Here is a 17,190-nt window from a genome sequence, read left to right as displayed (position 1 = left end):
GGGGTTCTGGGGTAGAACGTGCCCTGAGTATATGTGTCTGAGAAGAGCAGGGATGAGTGTGTTTCAGGTGGAGGCGGGTCTGCATTTATATTGGGTTCCATGTAAGGTTTGGTTGGAATAAAAATGTTCTACAACTAAAAACAAGTTTGAAGCCACTGTATATAGAATTCAAGACCCTGCCAGAAGTTTGGGACAGAATTGACTCTTCAACTCTAAAGTAACGGTAATATCCTTTACCAACATCCAGCATCACAGTGAGAGGCGATTATAAAATGATCAGAGAGAGAGAGGGGTGGCAAGGAGAGCAGCATGTAAATGGATGGCAACGACACGACAATGATTATGATGATGGAAATGGGGGAGGGCGGCACTTCCATCCAACCAGTCCTCCCAGTGCCTGAAGCTGAGGCTGACCATTCTGACACAGGACTCTGTTCAATGGGGTTAGGCCTGCACTGAAGTGGAAGGGACGAGGGTCAGTAATAGCTGCCATCGAGTATTTGTTTTTTGCTGTAAACCCTCCCCCCAACCCCTTCTTTAACAACTATGTTTTCTCAAGGCCTACTTGCTTACAGGACAATTGATCGTTGGGACTACACAGCGTGCATTCAGTATCACTGGAAAAAGCACTATCTGTACTTCTCATAGAGGGTTATTAGTGTCTCCTTTTTAATGAAAGTGATAGATATATTTCGTAAACTCAAAATTCTTGAAGAGCATAGTCTAGTTTGATTTATCTCTGTACCTTGGTGACTTCACCTAACAGGATTAGGGGCAGGTACTTTGCTTATGGAGCAAGGTAAATATTTCTGAATGAATGGTCCCCTGTCCCATTACCTGGAAACAGTGCTCACGGCCCATCAAAACAGATGTGTGGATTTTAAATTGCTCTTAACCCAGATAGGTTTTAAATTCTGCATTTTCTGTTCTTTCCTTTCTGTTCAGGACAACTAAATAAAGCCCCAAACAGGTCTCAGAAGAGCAGCTTTCTTAGTGAAGAGGGAAATGTAAGGACAAACAGCCTCTGCTTGTCAACTTTCCACAACCTGCTCATAGGAGAGTTGTGGGGAAAATTCACAAAATGTTGTGGCCAATGGGCTAGCATGGTCCAACTAGCTCCTAAGCTGTGCTGATTACCCATTCACCAGGTTTTCTCTACTTTGGCTACAGGAATCTTCAACTAATATGAAAACCCAAGCAGTCAGAAAGTCACCTGGTGGCTGACGTGTCATGCATCCAGGTATCTATCTGTAGCTCATTCTTGCTCTGTGAAGACACATACTGTTGCATACTAAGGTCTGCCATGAAGGATGACAATGATGACAATGATGATGACAGTGACGATGGTGAAGATTGTGCAGATGAGAGCAGCTAAAATTCATTGAGCACGTGTGGCAGCCACTGCCTTATGCATGTTACCCCATTTAAACTTCACAACAGACTTATGAGGCAGCACTCCACTAAATGGAAGTTTAGCACATGATCAGATGGTGCACAACGCAGCAAGGCAAAGTAACTCGACCGAGGACTCAGAGCTACTACCACCAAGGTGGGACTTACCTAGGAAGTACAGAATTAGGTGGCCTGGATTTTGCAGGGGACACAACTTTAGATTCTGGTCCAGAGTTCCCTGAAGATCCTGGAAGAGAATCCTGTGCGGTCCCGGGTTGATTTGGAAGTATTTCCCTTGTTGAAGTCAGGAGATGCTCTTTATCCTTAACTTCCTTTTCCCGGGACTTGGCTTTGTGTTCTGCCAGGAGAAGGTCGAATTGCTTTTTCCGGCCTGGGACTGCCCTCCGATGGCTTAGTGAATGTGTCTAAGGAGAAGAGAGATGAAAAGCACAGCCTCTTTGATCAGCACATAAACCTGCTTCCCCAGGTCCTCCATTTCAGAAATAGCAATTCATGGGAATTCAAAGGTGCTTGCAAAGTCAACTTCAGGCAACAGCTCCTGTTCTGTGGCTAGGAAGAGGCAGTGACCACACAAATAAAACCATGCCCTATCCTCCTGGTGTTAAGTCAAAGCTTCCTCCAAAAAATGGCATAGGATGACGAGCTTCAGCGCAGAACCCATCAAATCAAAACCTCTCTGATGAAAGGCAACCGCCAGGGAATGCTAACAGTTAATCCAGGTGCAGGTGGGAGGCTCGATGTGGCCCGGACAACAAGAGTCACCAAGGAGAGGGGGCCACGGCCTCGATGCCGGGAAGCACTAGCAGCTCACATGAAACATGGGGCTTGAGGCTGCCCAATGGCGGCCGCCTCGGGTCAGCCGTTTCCCGGGCCACCCCGGTGCGGTGCGGCGGGATCAGAGGCGCGGCGGCACAGCATTCTCCGCTCCGAGGCTGCCTTTCAGGGCGCCGCCGCTGCCGCCGCTGCCGCTGCTCCTGCATACATTAAAATGTAGCAGGGTTTAGAACCGCCTGTGAGTGCCTATAAATACAATTTACTGTCTGGCCTCACAAGTAACAGGGGAAGCCTATTTTTTTTCCCCCTTCTTAAAAAGCCAGCCAGCTTGAGGCAGGCACTCTGCTACCATGGAAGAGAAGAAAGCATTTCCCTTACAAAGAACAGCTGGGGGTCATGTCGAGGTTCCACACCCTGCCGTGTGCAGAGAGTGGCATGCAAACATTTCGACAAAGGCCCCAGCGAGAGCAGGAAGTATTTTTTATGGAAAGAGAAATACCTTGCAGGTGAGGGATCTTGTGCAAGGTTTCTTTGTCTCGGGATCCAATACTCCACAGTGTTTATTTGGGTCAAATTCTCTCTCTGGTTTAAGAAACAAACAAAAAATATAAGAAAAAAGGAGACTAAATAGGATTTGGCATTAAGACTACATTAAAAAAAATTGCACATTTGCACCAACAAGTGAGACATTGTCAGGCAATCTGTTTTGTTTTTTTTTCAACCGGCTGCGAAAATGCTTCAAGAACCGCTCAGAGGAAAATGGCGTTCCCCTCTGAACCCAGAATTCCCAAGTCCAGCTTTTGTAGGGGTGCAGACTGCAGCACAGGGTGTGGGGGTAGGGGATGGGAAAGGAGCCACTGCACTTGTTTTACTTGAAACGGTTCCACAGGTACTTGGTGCTTTGGGCAAAGCCGATACCCAGGAGAGCCACCTCAGGCTGAAGGGCCACTTTTTCCTGAGCTGCTCCAAGAGTACCTGGAGCCCCTGCCCTGTCTTCCTGCCAGTGTCAGCAATTTAAAGGGAAGCTCGTTCCTTGACATGTCAGTGTGACCTGCCTCTTTGGGGCTTGGCAAAGTCCTCAGCACAAGGCTTTCCACATGGCCTGGCTGACCTGAAAGATTAAATCCTTTACCTCACTCAAGAACATTTTGGTGGTGTCACAGGGAGGAGCAGGGGGAAAGGCTGGGTGTGTGTGTTATGTGCATCAGAAGTTGACGGTACATAGTGAACGTGACCCACTAATGTCACAGCCTGCTCTGGCCCCAGCACTGGGCCTGGCGCTCCCCAGGTGCATCACCAGGCAGCGGCATCTGGGGATGAGAACAGCTGTGTGGGGAGCAGGCCAGGCTTTCCCAAGCTCCTGCCTTGCAAATGCATTGCTGATGGCTCCTGTCTAAGGAACCTGCTCTTTGTATGCCCCCATTTTGGATCCTTCACCCCTCCTGGGATTACTAAAGTGCTCTCCTCACCTGGAAAATGAGGGGATGTGAGGTGATCCCTTAAGGACCCCCTAAGCTTTTCAGTTCCACTCTTAGCCTGAGCCCCCTCTGGAAGGCACCCAGCAAAGCCCTGAGCCCTGCAGAGCAGGGACGACCAGCTCTTCTGGGCCTGTAAGGGACGAGCAGCAGTGTTGGTGGGTGGGGGGTAAGGAAACTTGGTGGAGTGTCCTTAAGAACCCTGAATGGCTGCAAATTAAAAAGAGGTTACCTAGCCTGAAAAACTGTCTGAAATGGGTGGCATGGACTCTGAACGTAATAAATGAACGTATTCTATTTTTATAAAAAAGGGTTTGGGGGACATAGAGGGGCTGCAGTATTAACTGATGATGTGTGCAAATAAAACCATTCTGTTATCCAAGACAGAGTCTCTGGTTGCCTATCAAAATGCCCTCCTCCCCTTTTTTGCTGTGTCTTCTTTTTTTCAGCTTCACTTTTAAGAATAGAAAACTGCTAGGCCTGGAGTTGCCCATTTCCCACAAGCCTTCTCTGCCCACCAAGAGGTGAGTGCCTGGCCAGGCGCCGGCTGCCTGGCAGGGAGCTCTTTTCCTTGTGCCTGTCAGAGTCAGACCCGTGCCCAGATCCACACCACACCTCATGCTGGCTTGAAGCTGAGCAGGTTGTTTGGCTGGGGCTAGCAGCTGGCTGACAAACGTGGAAGCAAGGTAGAGACAAGCAAAAGATCCGATGAGACAAAACAACCAACAAAATGCAAAAACAACAGACAGCAAAAACAAACAAACAAACAAAATACCAAAAAACACAACAACTCCAAGCGACTTCAGACTGGGGCACAGGCTGGAAGCCATAGTTGTGCTCCTGCCATGACAAAGACCCCGTGGCCTCTGGACACTATACCCAGGCCTAGCGGTTTTTCCAAGGATGTTGCCACCCACCTCTGCAGAGGGAAACCTAACTTTACATTCAGGAAAGAGCCAGCAGCTGGGGGCTTCAGTCCACAAAGTGAGGTGCCCACCCATGTTTGCAAGGAGTGGCTGGGTTCTACCTTTCTATCTTGATAGTGGGTGAATAGTACATGGAGACATTTGTAGGCTATAAAACCTGCTTCATTTGAATGCTTTGGGCCTGAAGTACTTTTAAGAAATAATTTGTATCTTTTTTTTTTTTTTTTTTTTAAATTACAAAGGTAAGACATACTCCCTATAGAAAAGCCAGAAGTATAGATAAACACGATGTAGGAAATAAAAATTACGTACAATTCTGGGGTGCTGAAAAAATTATGCTCATACCAGAGGATACAGTTTCTCTCACAGGATTGGCTTCCATTGTAATTATTTTATTTTTCTGGTGACTATTAGATAAATGCCCCCAGGGTGTGAAGGAGTTCTGAAGTTTACAGCTTTTCCAGGTCTTTTGGAAAAAGGGGAACTCCCAGATTTCATTCTATAACAAATCCAAAGCAAACGCGTCCACGTGGGGCCTCAAGCCAGGTAGCTATTGCCCCAAGGAATGGCTTGGTGCCGCTTTTCTCGGCAGCCGAGGAGCAAACCCAAAAGAGGCGCCACATAGCCCATCTGCCATGCCAGCCTGAGTGTTCCTGAATGAGAATTCCAGCCTGAAAATGTGGGAAAGGCAGTCATGGCCCCAGACCTCCAAAACAACTTGGAAGCCGATGAGGCCAAGAGTCAGAGGTCGTGTCTTCCTGTGGTGCACAGTTGCTGGGGGACTTACTGCAGCCTGCCCTACTGTGAGACATCACTGTGGGCGAAACAGCCCAGCAGGAAGTCTCTATGGAGGCAGGTGGCAGTGCAGCCTGTTAGAGCCACCTGCTGACAAGGCCCTCGGAATCTACAGACTGTTGTGGTTGATGCAGAGCATCCTGCCTCCTGGGTCACCATGGTAACTCCTGGTTGGCACTGGACCGAGCAAGAGACTGCATCTGCCCCGGAATAAGAGAATCAGTTCTCCATTTATTTTGGGGGGAGTCCTGTTGGCAGATAACCTCCATGTCTCCCTTCAAATGAAACAGACCTGCTTAATTATAAGAACACGTCACTCCTTGGTTATGGATGTGATTCAACTTCAGTCACATCATGAGCCGGACTCTAATGACACTGATACATACCTGAAAGTCTCCTGTAAGGCTTGTTGCTGTTTTTGGTGCCATTTTGGTGTTTCTTATCTATTACGGCTGACAGAATTCCTTTGCCATTTAAAATCTTCTCTGGCGAAGGTGGCACTGGCTTGGACATCAAAACCGGCTTGATTAAAGGTGGGGTGGAGACAGCAGAGGACGAAGTGGAGGAGGTGACTGTGGTAGTGGTTGTAGAGTTCATTTTGACATTGGCACCATCTGCCTTCACTAGGTTAGGAATTTTCTCTAAACTGACTACAGGAACCGGAATGCTGCAAAATAAATGAACAAACACACACAATTGCCTTTTTTTTGATATATTCTGGTCCACTGAGAAGCTATACCTGCTTACCATTATCACAACACATCCTTATCACTTATTTATACTACTCCTATAAGCTAGCAGCATGATTCCAGTTTTGCTAGGAGGAAGATTCATGTCTAGGAAAGGATCAACGGGGGGTGTGACGCTGGCACGGTGCCAGGGATGGCATCAGAACTGACTGATTAGCTCCTGTGCTGGCTTGTCCCCATAGAGCCTGCCACTCCTGCCTTCTCAGCCCTAATATGTTGGCTGTCTCCAAGACGGCCTCTTGGGCAGAACAAGGTGCCCGCTGTGCAGCTCAGGAAGAGGTGCTGTTTGTTCCCTGAAGACAGAGTGTCACTTGCTGAATCATGCCCCCTCCCCTAGCACTCTCAGTCCCCCACCCTGGCCTGATCAGGTCTGACATCTGCTCAGCTGGAGAGTGCCGACAGGCTCACACCACACCGAAGCCTGGCTTTGAGCCAGAGTACAGCACGGCATGCTGTTGGAGGGCTTCTGGATTTCTCGCATATCCTGAGGAAGGGCTCAAATTGAGTGAGCCGCCATGTAACATTATCTAATATTCCATTTTAGGCAGCGTGTTATGTAAATAGGCAATTCTCAAGGCTGGCAGGTGAGAAGATGAATTTTAAGAAGTCAGAGCACAAAGGTGTACTTTCGCTCTTCAGAATCTGTCACCTTAGCCCCACTTCCCTGCTAATTCTTCTGTAATGGATGTGCATTTGATTTCTGCTACTCTTTTAATGCTGGAGGATACTGTGTCTGAGGGCCCATGGAGGACGCCGTCTCAGGGTCTTAAAAGAGGAGACAAATAAGCTTTGCTTTGGTCCCTGCACTAGATTCCCTTCCCCCCTTGCAGGAGGGTAGGATGCTAACGCTTCTGCCCCCCAATCATCTTCAAGCTGAGAGTGGAGCCTACTTAGCTATTTGAATGCCAAATGATCTAGAATATGGCATTTACATGCCTGGAGACAATGTAGGGCATGAAAGAGAGGCCGGTTTTTGGCAGGAGGGGAATCTTATCTGTCCACGTGGCTGGCTGGCTTTCCCTTCTCTAACATTCACAGATTGTTTCTCTGATCAACTTGCTCATGAACTTATTTTAGCAACCCCTCAGCCTCTGCCCCTTCTCCGACTTTGAAGCAGGATTGCAGACGTTATTTACAGATCTTTGCTAGTGAGAAGCGCACACTGTGGCAGACCAGACGCTTTCTGGGCCTGGGAAGGGCGGTGTGAGACTTCATGCCCCACGTGAGGAGGAACTGGAATGGTGGTTTTTAATAACACACCCAACCACTGCCAATTCTGCCCTTGATCAGAGTGCCTCCTTTGCTGAGATAAAGCTGAACTGCTGCTACTTTCTAATTAATGGCAGTTCTTAAGGCATTCACATACTGCTGAAGACTGGCACAAGAACCCCCCCAAAAAGAGCAAGCACACTAAGAAGCTTTAATAGCGTGGCGGTGGGGAATGGGGAGTTAGTGCTTTATGGGCACAGAGTCTCTGGGCTGATGGAGAAGTGCTGGTAATGGATGGTGGTGATGGTAGCACAACACTGTGAATGTAATTAACACGGCTGAACTGTATACTTGGTTAAAAATGGGAATATATGTTACCACAAGGAAAATTTAAAATCAATCAATCAATACATAAAACTGGTAAAGGTCAATCATGGAAAAAAAATAGAATCTATAATAGATGTTACTCAGTGAAATTAGTGTCAGATTCCTGATTTTTTTAAAATGGTAAAACATGCAAAACCACGTGACAGAGTTCTTCTAGGATCATTCCTTCACTCCTTTTTTAATAACTTAAATTACAAATCTCATACAACTGTACACCTAAAATGGTGAATTTTACTGTATGTAAATCATACCTCAATAGCCTCTCACTCTTGTTCTGATCTGTTGACCTCTGCTTTTTCAGGGAAAAATGAAACTTCAAGTGTTGATGTGAACCTAGATTACTAGGCAGGTGAGACAATTCTCTGGCACCTGAGTGGCCTCTCCTGGTCTACTACTTTGTGAAGCCAAGTTCAGAAAAGGAAATGAGGACTTCCAAATTTCCGATTTAGCTCTCATTACATGAGCTGGGATAAGTGAACGTAAGGTTCCAGTGTCTGTGAAAAATGCCCTGGGCACTTGGTTGAGCACTCATGAGCTCAACAGACAAAGACCTGATGCCTGGGATAGAATAATCGGGAGCAGTTGTATACACCAAAATAAATTTAAAGACCAAGGCAACTCTCCTCAAATGCTGACAGCACAGTCGGCGTTTCTCCCCTAAAGTCAACGTCCAGCTCAAAATGTGTTCCTTAAGTCAGCCACAAGGCCCCAGGTGCACAAGGTCCAGCCAGGTGGAAAAGTGCCAGTAGACTCTTATCCTTGGCGATGCCTTCCCCCACCAGTGTGTAACTGAGCTTGGGCCAGGCCAGCCACGGTGTGTGACTGATTTCCTAATTTGGAATTTTCTCCACTATGTAATGAGTGTGGCCCATTCACACTCTCTACTGCAAACACTCCTAGAACTCCAGATGGACTTCAACCCCAGTGTCCACAGGCAGGATACAGAATTGGAGCCCATCAGAAATGGGAAAGAAAGGCTGATGTGCAGTCCTCTGGCATTTAGTTTAGTTTTCTTGGATGAGGAATGGGAAGTGTTAGGGAAAAAATCTGATTGAGAATGTTTCAAAGCCACGCCAAGGTATATACCTCAAGGAACTGAAAACTAGTAGTCAAACATACTCTTACACCAAGCATTACTCACAGTAGCTGCAAGATAGAAACAACCCAAATGTCCATCAATGGATGAATGGACAAATTGTTTCATATACAAACAATGGAATATTAGCCATAAAAAGGAATGAAGTACTGATAAATGCCACAATGTGGACGAACCTCCAAAACATGCTGAGTGAAAGAAACCAGACACAAAAGGTCACATTTTACATGATTCCATTCATGTGAACTGTCCAGCAGAGGCAAGGCCATAGTGACAAAACGCAGATTGGTGGTTGCTGAGGGCTGAGGGGAGGGGGAAGTAGGAAGCAATTGCTCAACGAGTACAGGATTTCCTTTTGGGGTGGTGAAAATGTTTTGGAACTAGATAGAGGTGGTGATTGCACAACACTGAGAATGTACCAAATGCCAGTGAATTGTACAATTTAAAATAGTTAATTTTATGTCACGTGAATTTTACCTCAGTTAAAAAAAAAAAAAGAATGTTTCAAAGGATTCCAAAGACCAAGTGAGTCAGAGAGCTGAGCCACTGAGTAAATGCTCCAGATGTGAGGTAAGCAGGCGGCACCTTGGCAGTGGGAAGAGGAGGGGCTGAGTTCTACTGGGGTAGGATTCTCAGGGTCTCCATTAGCTAATGGAGAAGGGCTATAGACAGAGAGATGGAAGTAGAACCTGGGAGCTGCCCCTGATACTTTCTTCCTGGGTGTCCCTACTCACCCCCAAAAGTTTGGGCTTGCCCTCTAAAGTAACCTACCTCTGGCCTGGGCTGAGATGGTCCTTCTGCTAGGAGTTAAGAGAAGACAAGGGAAGTGGGCAGCTCAGTGATAGTGGAAAGGGTCTCATTCCCAGAGGGAAAGAGAGAGAGAGGTGAAAATCATACCCATTTACCTACATGCCTTTGCCACTACCATGCCCCCAGTATAAATGCTTTTGGCTCATCTGAGCAGTCAGCCTCCTTTCTTCAGTGTTTCTGGCAAGAGCCCCGAGTTCCTAAACTGATAAACAAAGAGGAAATGACTGCAAGACTGTGCCACACAATTTGGAAAACCAATCCCAGAGAGCCTGTCCTTTTTAAGATAAGAGCTCAGGCTGGCATAAGAACATGAGGACCTGCTGAGAGCCCGCACCCCTGCTTGTGTGTGAACTCCAGGGAATGAGGCAGCACAGCTCTCTGGAAGCCATCATCGCAGAAGTGTCCTCTGCCTTCTCCCACTTGTCCCCTTTCTCACCCCCCTTACTTCCTTTGCCAGGTACTGAGCTTGCCCCAGACCCAGGCAAGTAAGGACTCCTTCTGGATGTCAAAGGATGCAAAATCACAGGTTTTTGTTTTTTTTTTTCCTCATTTGGAAACAAGCTAAAAGATGCTGGCAGCTGCTTTCGCAGGAGGGGCAATGCTTCCCTTTTCTGGGCTGAATCACGTTAACTCCTACACTCCCATGTGCAGTCAGGAGCTGGGAGGGGGTAGTTAGTTGGCAACACCTGGATGACTGATTCAGCCACTTATTCTATTTGTTTAGGTGATAAACAAGCCTGGCAGTCACCCCTGAGGTCGGCCAAAGCCCCCTAAAGCTCCTCCTCCCCCAGTCTTAAGGGACTCGTTTACATGCTTCTTCATGTCTCACAATTAGTTGCACTTATCAACTCACAGTTGTCCTTTCCTTAAGGAGCAGTGTTTGAAAGGGAAAGACGTGTCTCCACTCTTCTCCTGCTGCTTTCATAATGCCTGTTCTGTACGCTTGGGATGAACCTTTCAGGGAGCCCAGGGATGCAGCTTTTCCCCCTGCTGCGTCTAATATACTGGGAATAGTTATCTCCTTGTTATCTCTGCACCTCTACCCCGGATCCTGGGAAGGGATCCCACAGCCGAGAATGGTCTCCCTCATCCCTGCATGGCTACTCGGGGAGATGTCCACCTTCTGTTTCTTTTGTGCAGCTCTGACTGTCCATGTCTTCCCCCTGCGTGCTTGGCCTGTCTGAATTTATTTTTCTGGACCAAGAAGGGTGGCTTTAAAAAAAAAAATGATTCTATTGGCACCCAGCAGATTCCCCTCCCTGCCCAGTGGCATGTGCTGAAGAGCAGACGTGGAGAATCCTGAGGTGCCGCCCTCGGGCTACAGGGCAGCTGCTCTCACACCAGCTGTGCTTTCCTGGTGGTCATGATGTATTCTTTTATCATCAATGGATAGGCCTTAAGAGGATGGTTCAGAAAATCTTCAGGCCTGCAGAAATGCTTGCCAGCCCTCACTCCACGTACCAGCCTGCAGTAAAGAAGTATTTGGCAGACGGGAGCCGGCACACATACGGTATTTGTGCTGTGGGTTATGTGTCTGCTGAGAGTTCTCGGCTGGCTGCACACTGATTTCGCTGACAAAGGCCCACATGCTTATGCTACTGGTCTGGCAGAATTTTGAGAATCCCTGATTTCCCTGGCAGATCCTTGGAAGGTCCATTTCACCGAGCCTCTGCCACCAAGCAGCGATACCATTGTCACCCCCAATAAAAAGGAATACACTTAGTTTTAAAAGATTCTCAGAGAAGAAACTCTATTTGGCTCTCTTGGATGCATTTTGGGGGCTCCTATGAGGAAATTATTTATATGCAACCTAAATTTCTTAAGTTGAAGAACTACTTGGGGCCTTCTTGAAGGCTGGGAGTCAGGCAGTCACTAAGAATTAGCCTAAGAAAACAGAGCCACAAAGTCCTACCACGGTACAGCAGACACGGTAGGTGCAACTTAAATCCTGACGAATAAATAAATGGTAATTTTTTTGTGTGAACCTGGCAAAATATTAGAAAAACGTTTAGAAAGCCAATTTGTAACATCCTAAGCACACAGAAAGTAGGGCAATCAACCACGGAGCATGGTAAATAAGAAAATCTGCCAGAGTAATCTATTAATAATTAAACTGTTATTAGTAATAATTAAATAATTAAACCATTACTCTGAGGTTGAATGTCAGGCTTGGTTGAGTCAACTGTGAAAAGGTGGTCAGACCTCACAGCTTTCGGGGGTGAGTGGTTCCAGCAGAGGAGGCAAGAAAAGGTGGGTTACCAGGAGTCTCGCACCAACCCAGGGTGGTATTGAGTGGAGCGCGGCAGGGGCCCATCGGGAACCCAGAGGTTATAGCAGCTTCATCAGTCTCTTGGATGATGGGCCAAGACTTTGCTCCTCCATTGAGTGAGGAGGTGATTAGCTGCTGAGAAGAATGGTGTGAGGTTTTTCCCTGAGCCAGTAAGTTGCCACCGTGGCCAGAAGCAAACAAAATAAAGAGCAGGGAGGACAAGTAGGGCTGAATCGAGGGTCTGCATCTTGTTACTGTTCTGGCAACATCACAGAGTGTGGAGAGTTGCTTCGGACAACGGGTAAGAAGACAGGCTTTGAAACTGACAAACCTCCATTCAAACCCTGCATTTTCTATTGCTAGAGGCATTTTCATGAGAAAGCCATTTCACTTGTTGCAGGGCCTCAGCGAGTTCACAAGGACTTCTGTGAGGATTAGGAAAAGGGCAGCTGGCCCAGCAGGTGCAGTGAGCGCTGGATGTCACTTCTTCTTGCTTCCTCGGCCGGGCAGCCTTGTACACTGCAAGATCCACACAAGTAAATGTGACTGTCCTGCCTAGCTTATCTTGGGACTTTACCTCTCTGTGCCTCGGTTTCCTTATCAGTAACATGAAGAAAATGATCAATAGTTGAGATGATTATATGAGATAATACACATAAAGGGCTTAGCATAGTGCCAGGCATGTAATACATGCTCAATAAATCGGAGCAAAAACCAGAAGGGGGCAGGGAATAACTCATTCCCTCTCCCCAGCGACCCTGAGGCTTCTGGCATGCAAGTCACAGTCACCCTCAGAAACTTTTCTCTCCTTTGTGTCTCTCCCCTTCAGTTCCACAACAGAGGAAGAGGTGGACAATGGGAGGAGGCAGGGGCAGGGTCCAGGTGGGAGCGGATGGCCTTCACATTCACCTAGAGCAGAGTATCACTTTGGGGTGGTGTAGTGAACAGGAAAAACAGAACTAGGTAGGAACCTTTCCAGACTCAATGGCCGCTTTCCAGGAGCCTTCAGCCCTACTCCACAAACCCACTACTTCTCGATCCCCAATCTTTTAGGTGCTGCCCAAGCCTTGACTAGTGGTTGAAGCTCTCACCTGGACAACACATTCCAGAAGAAGAGTGAGCAGGACCTCCAGCCTCCTTTCATACAGATTTGTGTGTCCTGCAATTCTGAACCATGTTGGGCAATGCGGGCTCCCGTGGGCTCCAAGATTCCTTTGGGATGAGTAGATCTACATGCCCTGCTCTGAGCTGCCCCTGTTTCCCTGGAAGCAGGGAAGCCCCAGCCCCAGCCCCAGCCTCCCTGCTGATCTGTGAATCTCTCCTTCAGAGGCCTATGGTCCTTGCCTGTCTGTTAATCGGGGCTTCCCAAGGCGCAGAGCTCAAAAGGGTCTCCAAACCCACTGGGAGAAAAGCGTGCACTAAATGTCCTGCTATTCCTGGAGAGTCCTCAGGAATCATCAAGGGAATAGGGATACAGGAGAAGGAACAGCAGAGTCTGTAGGGTGTATGATACTGAACAGGCTGGCTCTGGGGGTGCCCTTGGGGCCAGCTGTGCCTGCAGCAGTGCAGTCTCCAGCAGGGAGTCCAGAGAGTGCTCAGGGACCCCTGAGGTTACATCAACTCCACCTACTCAGTGCCTCTCCTTTCACAAACGAGAACTAAAAGCCTCACAACTGAAGTACTTCTGGCATAGGGTAATGACCATGGAGAATCACATACAGCTTTTGAAGGCTGGTTTTGAGAAGGTGGAGATCAGGAGGCCAGTGGACTGTGGGGGGCGCTGGTGCCAAGCAGGACAAAGCCCCAGGAGCGGGTCCCCCAGCTCCAGCCCAGGACAGCTCTGCTCCAGAGCAGCAGGCAGAGCGCTCCCCTCTGTGGCCACTAGAGGGCACTGGCTCCCGCTTCATGAGCTGCAGGCGGCTCTGCTCGCCTGCCTGCCCCTCACCTTCCAGAGCCAGCTCAGACATTTACTGTTTCCCTCAAGCTCTGGAGTCAACGCCCACCCAGGGGTGAGAGTCGGGAAAGACGACTCCTAGCACATCCTCCGCCCCCCGCCAGGGAAGTCTGGGAGCCAGTGTGGAGACCTTGGGCTTGTCCTGCCCCTTTGCATTCAAGAAGCTTGTTCAGAGCAAGTTGGGGAATGGGGAGAGGGCATAGCAGAACTGGCTATCTGTCAGTGTCCCAGCCCCTGGCCAGGGACACGAAAACCCTCTGCTCTCCCAGAACAGGAGCTCCCTTTCAGGAAGTAACAGCTCCAGGGAGCCTCCCGCCCTCTCGCACGTCCTGGCTGTCGCTCATTCTGCTGCTTCCTTTTCAGCACAGGATTCCAGTGCTGGGCAGGCAGCCCTGCACTTAAACCTCCTTCACCCAGAAAACCAAGCACGTGCTTTTTAAACCTTCAAGATCTCAGTCTTCACATTGACCTACAGCAAACTCAGGAAATTCTTTGTACCAAATTAAATATGCTTTTTCTTTTTTTTTAACTCTATGCTAACAACATTGCCACCCAGTTAGAGACTGTGGCTCTTTGACATCCAGTCACTCATGAGTCACTCTGACAAGTCCACCTCTTACGCGGCTGTTAAAACAACTCTCCCTCGCCATGATCAGTCCAGGCCTCACCACGGCCTGCCAGATGAAAATCCCCACCACTGTTCTTTCTGCACCTGCCTCACCGTGTGCCCTAATTTGTCTCCACTCAGCCACTGGTGCAGATCTGATCATGCCATTCCTCTGTTTAAAAGAAGGGGCATTATCTCTGGGAGGCTGCAGAGTCCCCAGCTTCCTGGGCTGCCCCGCGAGGCCTTTCACAGCCATCTCCCTCCCATGCCAGGCACCTCCCGGGACAGTCTCACGCAACTTCTTGCCATTCCTGGAATATCCAGAGCTCTGGTCTGGGTCTGTGCCTTTCCTTGGGCTGGGTGGTGCCCTCAGCTAGCAGAACTGTCCCCTCTTCCAGGTGAACTCTACCCCAGACAAATGTCCTCTTCTCTCTCAGTGCTGGCTCTTCCTTCTCAGGTGTTTCTGCTGGCCTGATGGTGGCAAATGGCAAGGTTTTACTTCTCTGTCTTTCTGTCCCAACCAGACTGTAAGCTACCTGAGTAGCTTGTTCACCTCCGGAATTATCCCAGCTGCATATGCATTACCTGGTAGTTAGGAAGGACTCAATAAATGTTTGCTGAATGAATTAATGTCCCCAGTGAAGGTTAAATCACATGATAAAAACCGAGCGAGCTCTCCACCAACTCTTGGTAAGAGCAAATGCTTCAGACAAGGACCGGCCTACAGTTGTTTCCTCCTTGCAGAAGAGCTAGAGTGAGTGATGACTATGGTGAGGATGATGAGGCTTGCGGTGGCAGACGCCGAGCCCCCAAGAGCACCCTGGGCACCTACCAGGCACTCACACAGATCTGGTGTTTAACCTTTGCCTTCCATTTTATAGGGGGGGCATCAGAGGCTTAGAAAGGTTAAATAACTTTCCCCAGGCCATTCGGCATAGTCAAGTGCAGAAATGCGGTTTGAATTCAGGTAACTCTAAGGACAGTGCTCTTTATTGCAGCTCTGGAAGTGAGCAGAACCGGGATCAAGTCCCAGCTCTGCCACTGTCCATCTTGGGCCTCAGTTTCCCCATTTGTAAAAGGCGACATATAAAATCTTCACCATAGAGTGGTCTTGAGGCTCATGGGGTTGAGAATATGAAGGTATCCAAAAATAAAAGTGCTATGCAAATATGAAGGGCCAAGGGTACTAATATTTGTGGCTCATACTTCTCTCCATCATGCTTTTTTCCCCTTCCCCAGCTGTGTTGTATTTTAAACATTTTTTGTTATTATTTTTTAGGATCTCACAACTTTATTATACAATCCATGAACTGCGCAGCATCCCATTAAGAAAGCAGAAGGATGCACCCCGAGGGGGTGGAAAGGGGAAGCTCTTATAAGGCCAAGTGGAAGCAAGTAAGGAAATGTTCTTATTGGTTGACATTAAGTTCTATTTTACCTAGGGGGGGTCTTACAGAGTGGGGAGCAGATATACATTGATTAGCAAGGCATGCTTATCCAGTCTGATAACTCCCTCTCCTGGGCACAAACTTATTTATCAGCAGATTTTTCTTACATGCAGTTCTGTAGGTTGCTTTCCATTTTTTGGGAAAACCTCCTTCAGGTCAATTGTTTTTGTCTTCTAGAAAAGTCCTTCTCAGAAAGGAGTCCCCTCCCAGCAACACTCAATGCAGGCGCCATTTTATTTTACTGAACATCTGCAAAGCACTTAGTACAGGAGCAAGTGCCCAATTGATGGGAGCTGACTAGCCTGTATTTTCCCTCCTAGACTCTATCCTCTATTTCTGAGCATTTCTGTGACTTACCAAGGGCAGCTAAATTTGCACCCTGCCTCCCAAGAAACTGAACATTGTCCCTACCTTTGCTCATCTGAAAACTCAGTGAGCATGCAGCACTTAGATGCTGAAGTTCCTGCCCTGGAAGGGGCATTACTCCTGGCGACTTGAATTTTCTGGCCTGTCTACCCTCCCACCCTCTCTTACCCACCTGCCCTTTCTACACCTTTCCTCTGTAGTCATGACAGTGGCCTCCATTTACTGCTCTTGTCCACCCATCTTCTGACACCATCTCCTCTTTCATCCTCTGCTCTTCTCCTTCCCCGATGCCTAAACCTGCACCACTGGAGAAAACAGTGGTCTCAGAATGTTCCCCTCATCTCTTGTGTGAGAAGGGCTACATTTGTAAGTGGGAATCCAGAAAGGGCCTTCTGTGGAATGCCACAGCAAGTCCTCAATTCCCCTCTGATTAGGGTTTTCCTCACGTGTCGAGCAAGTCCTCAGACATGTGCACAAACACCAGTAAGGGACTGCGGTGTCGGGATGCTACTCTATGGGCCTCACCTTTCATTTTTCCTTTGCTTTCCACTGTATGTGTATACCACATTTTGTTCATCCATCCATCTGTTGATGGACACTCAGGTGGTTTGCACCGTTTGGCTACTGTTAATAATGCTGCTTTGAACACTGGTGTCCAAGCATATGTTTGAGTCCCTGTTTTCAATTCTCTTGGGTATATACCTAGAGAGGGGTGGCTGGATCATACAGTAGTTCTATGTTTGTCCTTCTGAGGAAACATCAAACTCTTTTCCACAGCAGCTGCACCATTTTACATTCTCACCAGCAAAGTACAAAGGTTCCTAATTCTCTGCATCTCACCAGCACTTATTTTCCATTTTAAAAATAATAGCCATTCTAATGGGTGTGAGTCCATTACTTTTTTGATGGCAT

General features: G+C 47.9%; 1 protein-coding gene across 11 annotated transcripts in view; it reads right to left on the bottom strand.

The window, feature by feature from the left end:
* The window catches only part of ATXN7L1 (ataxin 7 like 1), a 236,946-nt gene that overhangs the window by 26,765 nt on the left and 192,991 nt on the right, over positions 1-17,190 (bottom strand). For all 11 annotated transcript variants that reach the window (XM_037836420.1, XM_037836418.1, XM_037836419.1 and 8 more), the window contains 3 exons: positions 5,770-6,050; positions 2,687-2,769; positions 1,561-1,817 (listed from right to left, as the gene is read on the bottom strand). In XM_037836420.1, the coding sequence (XP_037692348.1) occupies positions 1,561-1,817; positions 2,687-2,769; positions 5,770-6,050 (621 nt within the window). The remainder of the gene's footprint in view (positions 1-1,560; positions 1,818-2,686; positions 2,770-5,769; positions 6,051-17,190) is intronic.

The sequence above is a fragment of the Choloepus didactylus genome, chromosome 5, assembly GCF_015220235.1.
Source record: "Choloepus didactylus isolate mChoDid1 chromosome 5, mChoDid1.pri, whole genome shotgun sequence".
NCBI classification, from domain to species: Eukaryota; Metazoa; Chordata; class Mammalia; order Pilosa; family Megalonychidae; genus Choloepus; species Choloepus didactylus.
Note: the sequence above shows the minus strand (reverse complement) of the source record. Positions and strands in the feature narration are given on the sequence as shown.